Source organism: Colobus angolensis, unplaced genomic scaffold (assembly GCF_000951035.1).
Source record: "Colobus angolensis palliatus isolate OR3802 unplaced genomic scaffold, Cang.pa_1.0 Scaffold11, whole genome shotgun sequence".
Classification (NCBI taxonomy): domain Eukaryota; kingdom Metazoa; phylum Chordata; class Mammalia; order Primates; family Cercopithecidae; genus Colobus; species Colobus angolensis.
The window spans coordinates 6721593-6728374 of record NW_012112030.1 but is presented as its reverse complement, the minus strand read 5'-3'; the positions used below and the strand labels follow the sequence as shown (position 1 = coordinate 6728374).

At 33.9% G+C, this 6782-nt stretch overlaps 1 protein-coding gene across 1 annotated transcript; it reads left to right on the top strand.

Moving 5' to 3' along the window:
- Window positions 1-5127: 5127 nt before the first annotated feature.
- Window positions 5128-6459, top strand: LOC105520056 (taste receptor type 2 member 20). Its single transcript, XM_011953637.1, has one exon. The coding sequence runs from the start codon at window positions 5128-5130 to the stop codon at window positions 6052-6054; it is 927 nt and encodes a 308-aa protein (XP_011809027.1). The 3' UTR covers window positions 6055-6459.
- The last annotated feature ends 323 nt before the right edge of the window (window positions 6460-6782 follow it).

Sequence of the window (6782 nt, the reverse complement as noted above, 5' to 3'; positions counted from 1 at the left end):
GCCAGGATGGTCTCGATCTCCTGACCTCGTGATCCGCCCGTCTCGGCCTCCCGAAGTGCTGGGATTACAGGCTTGAGCCACCGCGCCCGGCCTGAAACATCAGATTTTGAACAACTATATTGCAATAGACTTTTTTCTTGTTTCCAATTTAATTATTGATGATATGCATTTCAGATTGGCAACAATTAGGGATTTTTTCATAAAGTACAAATATTGAAGTATGTAGCACTATAGATATTAAGTATATAGGACAATTTTTGCTACATTTGTCCCTAAATGAAATAATTATACTCATATTGTTACCATTCAAAGATCACAATACTATGCATGTGCATGGCATATGTGTTGGGGAAAATATTTTGTTCCTATAAATTTTTTGACTCTGTATTAGAGAAGAAAACCCAGAAAGATCATTGTTAAGCTATAAAACATATTTAGTGTAATCTTTGAGTGTGCTTGTGTATATGTAGTGTTACTTCGACTGCTATAATCAAATAACCCAGATGTAGTAACAGTAGCTGAGATTGTAAATAAGCAGTTGAGAGAATTTTGCCTACTAATGATACTATTAAAAGATAAAATATAGTTTATACGCTCTATAGTTGTAGAGAGGATTTGTGTAAGTTCATGTGAAAGTGCAGTGATAATTCAACAGCCCAAAGGAGAAGAATCTTTGTTGTAGGGCAGTTTTGTCATGATTTTCAGTATGTGGTAAATGAAAAAAAACAGCCAGTAAATCAGTGGAAATTCATTCTTTTTAACTTATTCTTAATGAAATACTGTCTGAGGATGTTTGTCTGTGCCTGATGCTGAGAATAATGTAAGAAACAAGTTCATGAGTCCATCACCCTGAAATGTAGCAGTTAGAAAACATGATTGAAGTCATATTTATAGAAGAGTATGGCCCCTTTTGGCTGACATTATCATCATCAATCATTATCTACATCTATCTCATTAAATGATTTATTTTTGAAATGTTTCCATACGTAATTTGGATAATGTCTAATAAATTTTAAAAATATTATCATTGTGGGAAAGTTACATTAGTAAACAGAAAATTTCAAGTTGAGCCAAATACATTTAGATTTAGAAATTAAGTATAGTTTAGTTTAAAATACATTGCTTAAGCAAATCATCATAGATAAACCAATCTTAGGAACACTGTAAGAAAGATTTAGTTGTAGTGTTAATAAAATTCCTTAATTAGAAAGATAAATAAGCCATTTCATGATCAAGCTCTTATTTCTAAAGTGAAGATTTTATTTCTTTTTTAACCTTTCCACATTTTATTGACAAAGGATTAATAGTATAAGTTATGTTTATATTGCAAAGTTTATTTATGGAAATTTGATATGTGTACTTCTACTGCTTTTTACATCTTACATGAATATTTAAATAAGTGATATGTAACACTCCCTGATGCCAGGTAAAGCAAATACTAATCTCAGTTCAGAAACTCACATGTACAACAAATTTAACTTCCTAGATATTTAAAAAACTCAGCTTAATTTCCCTAGGGGCTCCATAAACCTGATGGCAGAACTTAAATCTTAGGCAACTCTGGGTTCTCCCACAAGCACACTTTGCTTCAGAGTTGTGCTGAAGTTTTGAGGAGATTGGGAGGAGGCAAGGAGGTGTCCAGTCCTTGGTGCATATATCCCCTGGCATTCTCCCATCCTGCCCCCAGTTGTCAACCCACATAGGTTGCTGGCACATCTAAAGTGAGAATTTTAGGACTAAATAAATCAAATAGAAGTAAGCCCTCACATCTTCTATATCTCACCTGATAATGAAGAAATTTGAAGGCACAGAGCTCTACTTCTGCTAATAAAAAAAGAGTAAAATTTAATTTGTAAAATAGAATGGTGTATCTAGGGTTAAGGTGCTATAATTTATTTATTGGAATGGCATTTTGAAATCCAGCACAGCTAATTGAATTTCCCTGTGGGGAGAGTTTGTGGTGAAGACTCATCAACAGACAAGCTACTCACATCACATCAATTTCCAGGTTCTTCCAACTTATGGGAGAATGTGTAGACCAAGCTTTTATTCTATTTTGTGACCAAAGTCTTGGGAAAAGAAGAAAATTGTTACCATTTTCATATCAAGTGTACAAAAAACAAACAAACAAAACCAACCAACCAAAGAACCCCATTTTTTAAAAAAAACTTGGTTGTAAGAGTACTTTGTTCTGTTTCTCCATAGATAATAATTTATAGAAGGAGAACAAAAGATTATTTCTGCTACTAAAATGATGAGCAAAAAATAAATAGTCAGTATTGAGAATCTAATAAACAAAGAGTTAACAACCAGTTAGACATAGGAGAAGAGAGAATTAGTGAACTGGAAGACAACTACAAAGAATGAAGCCTAAAGAGACCACAAGATAGAGAATGCAAAACTAAGAGGATAAGAGGCATTGATGCTACAATCAGAGAATCTAACATACTTCTGGATTTCTGGAAGATTAAAAGGGAGAAAATAGGGTAGAAGCGATGTTGTGGAGATTTTCCCGAAAGTGATAAAATGTATTAATCCATATATTTTTAGTAACCATCAAAGGTCAGACAAGATAACTAAAAACAAATTAACATAAAATGACACAGGACATCAAAGACCAATAGAAAATCTGAAAAGTGCCCAGAGGAAAAGATAGATTATTTTAAAAGGAACAACTTTCTAAATGAAAACTGATTTTCAACAGAAAAATGGAAGGTAGAATTCAATGGAATCATGTCTTCAGTGTGTTTCAAAAGAATAGAAGACCTGCATAAACAGAAATCCAAATGATATTTTTCAGATAAAATAAAAAACATTGAAAGTACAAGGTTAAACTTGCAAAAAGGAATAAAAATTAACAGAAATGATAAATATGTGCATAATTCTAAATGCATGTTGACTGAATAAAATGTCTTGTTGAGTTAAATATATAATTGATAAGATATATGCAAATAGCAACAAAGAGACTGGAGGTAAAGGTGACAGGAGCAAATTTAGTTAAATTATTGTTTGCACTTTTCTATGTCTGTGAGGAGAATTTGAACACCACATTTAATAATCCATACAGTGGAACAATATAGAGAGATGAAAAGAAATGAATCACATGTACATGCAACTATGTAACTGAATTTCAGAAACATGATGTCCAGTGCAAGAAGCTATGAACAAGAAGAACACACAGGACTGCATCTATACACAGTTCAAAGCAGGACAGACCAAGCTGTGGAGTTTAGGGTTGCAAACCTAGTTGGTAAAGCATAAAGAAATTCAAGGAAATGATCAGCATAGATTATGAATATCGCTTGTCTCAGAAGATGTGAATAAAGGTTTAGGCGCTTGGAAAGTGGCCCAGAAGTGGACCTAGTCTGCTTTCAGTGTTCCACATCTTACCCTGCGTGATGGTTACATGAGTGTTTATGATACATTGCTCTTTCCTATTTTTGTTTTGGCCCATTTCTAAGTGTGCATTATTATTTTATTTTAAAAATTACAAATTAGGAGAAATGTCACTTAAAAATTATTAATTGCTCTGCTCATTATATACCTAGGGGAAAAAATCCACCATTTACGTACATTCTTATACAACTCAAGAGAGCTAAAGTGAATTCTTATTTTAGCTGCGAAATGGAGAAATTTGAGATGCTATTACCTACAGCCCCCAGATCTTTCCTGAAGTTTCCTTCCAGTTTTAGATATTCACCTCATATTACAAAAACTTTGATATTTCCAACCTATTTTTCCTTTGGCTCCTGAATTTCTGACACAACAAGGGTGCACATATTTCTTACACTCTTGTTTTATCAGAGTGTCTATATCACTTAGCTTTTTCTGCAAAAGAAACTTCTCCAAAACCACATTAGATATTTATATCTCACATGCTTTTGGATTTTGTTTTCTTAAGCTGGGGTTTGGTGGATGGCACTGGTGATTTGAGAGGTTTCAAGCTTTGCCTCTTGGATCTAGTTAAAGTTTGGCCAGTTTAAGACTGGGTCAGGCAGGGGCAATGTGACTCCATGAGTTACTCATTCTCATTCTGGAAACAGTATGTTAGTGTGGACATGTTCTCATGATAAATGGAAAAGAGCAAGAAAGCCTAATATGGAACCATTTCAAATTTCAATGTAAAGCGTAGTAATTTTCTGTTCATCAAAGCAAATTACATGATCAAACTCAGAGCCCTAGTGCAAGGTTTTCACTATACCTGTGATGGGAGGATACTGCAAAATTATGTGACAAAGGTCTGGTACTCAGAAATATTTACAAGCTTTCAAGTAGCATTACCAAAAGCCTAAGCATGAGAGACACGTTTCATGAATATTATTCACTGGCTGAAAATCCGGCATGGGAAAAATAGGACTAATTCCACCAGGATGAGCTCCTGAAACTCATTTTCCATTTCATAAGTTATTAGAAAACAATTCCTTTCATCCTTGAAGGGTAAAAGTGTGTGTGTGTCTATGTGTGTGTGTTTATGAGTTTGTTAATAGTGATGCCATACAAAAGTATTGGTTTACAGCAACCACAGTATAAGGAGTATTGGCTTTCCTGTGGTTCCCAATAAAATATTGGGTGATTTTGATAAAAAGTTAAGGTTCTGTGTATTTAAATCTGGCATTAAAAAATAAATCCATAGTGATTATGATCCTACATATGACCAGGCTCTTTTGACAATCTAAATACTTGCTGTGTCATCTATGTACTGGGTATTAAAATTTCCCTAACAACTGAAGGGCTGAACACAAATTATGGAAATGTGAAACAAGGAAAAAATTGCAAAGCAATGAAAGAAGATATGTCTTTATTTGAATGCTAGCAAATGAGAATTCAGCTTTCCCTTCAACATCAGTCGGAAAAATTTCAGCCTATAGCAAGAACAGAGACTGTATGAATAATAATTAATTTGAGCTGTTTTGGGACTGACAATATTTTCCATAAAGGCAGCATTGAACTCATTCATTAGTTTAAGCTGGTGCTTTCCTGTTGACATTGTTCACAGAATTTAAAAGTATAAAGGATGTCATTGAACATTCAGGAATCAAGTGCATATTTAATTTAAAGTCTGAATATTAAAGGAGTCACAACCAGTGACATTAAGCCTGAACTTTTTACTTGCTTTTTTGTTTAGACATGAGTTTTCTACACATTGTTTTTTCCATTCTAGTAGTGGTTGCATTTGTTCTTGGAAATTTTGCCAATGGCTTTATAGCACTGATAAATTTCATTGCCTGGGTCAAGAGACAAAAGATCTCCTCAGCTGATCAAATTATTGCTGCTCTGGCAGTCTCCAGAGCTGGTTTGCTCTGGGTAATGGTCTTACACTGGTATTCAACTGTGTTGAATCCAAATTCACCTAGTTTAAAAGTAATACTTTTTATTTCTAATGCCTGGGCAGTAACCAACCATTTGAGCAACTGGCTTGCTACTAGCCTCAGCATATTTTATTTGCTCAAGATCGTCAATTTCTCCAGGCTTATTTTTCATCACTTCAAAAGGAAGGCTAAGAGTGTAGTTCTGGTGATAGTGTTGGGGGCTTTGTTATTTTTGGTTTGTGATCTTGTGATGGAAAACACATATATAAATGTGTGGACAAAAGAATATGAAAGAAACATAACTTGGAAGATCAAATTGAGGAATGCAACGTACCTTTCTAACTTGATTGTAGTCACGCTAGCAAACTTGATACCATTCACTCTGACTCTGATATCTTTTCTGCTGTTAATCTGCTCTCTGTGTAAACATCTGAAGAAGATGAAGCTCTATGGCAAAGGATCTCAAGATCCTAGCACCAAGATCCACATAAAAGCTCTGCAAACTGTGACCTCCTTCCTCATATTATTTGCCATTTACTTTCTATGTGTAATCATATCGCTTTGGAATTACAAGAAGCAACAGAAAGAACTTGTCTTAATCCTTTGCCAAGCTGTTGGAATCATATATCCATCATTCCACTCATTCATTCTGATTTGGGGGAACAAGAAGCTAAAGCAGAACTTTCTTTCAATTTTGTGGCAGGTGACTTGCTGGGCCAAAGGACAGAACCTGTCAACTCCATAGATTCACCAGAGGTTCACTGTGTGTTTTCTAGCAGAAAACAAATTGATGGTGTCCGGAACATTTTATATTTCCTACAAGTTTTTGCATAGTCTACGTATTCGAGTAATTTACAAAAGTAGAATTAGAAAATTCTTTTACCTAAGTTTATTATATAAAAGTATATATACATATATGCGTGTGTATGTCTGAATGTATATGAAAACTTAACATTTACCATAACATACCTTTAATCAATTTTTCATATAAACTTTTATACAAAAGTAGGATAAAAAATTTGTCAGAATTATGAGCCCATGTGTGTTTCACACATATATTTTATTGTATGATATTTCATTTGAGGAATTTATGATCTGTATTTATAATTAAGAACTGACACCTTATATCAGAAAATCATTGCTGTTGTTCATTGTAATTTGTATTATGTATATGTACCATAGTGTATTTAACTGTTTAGCTATCATTGTTTGAGCCTACAATTTTTTGGATGGTAAGGAAATTTAATTCTAAATCAATGACGAGAATGTGTCTTTGGGGTAGTTTTTTTTTTTTTTAAACAATGAATTTTTCTTTTTTTTTTTTTTCGTTTTTTTTTTTTTTTTTTTTTTTTTTGAGATGGAGTCTTGCTCTGTTGTCCAGGCTGGAATGCAGTGGCACAATCTTGGCTCACTGCAACGTTCATCTCCCAGGTTCAAGTGATTCTCATGCCTCAGCCTCCTGAGTGGCTGGGA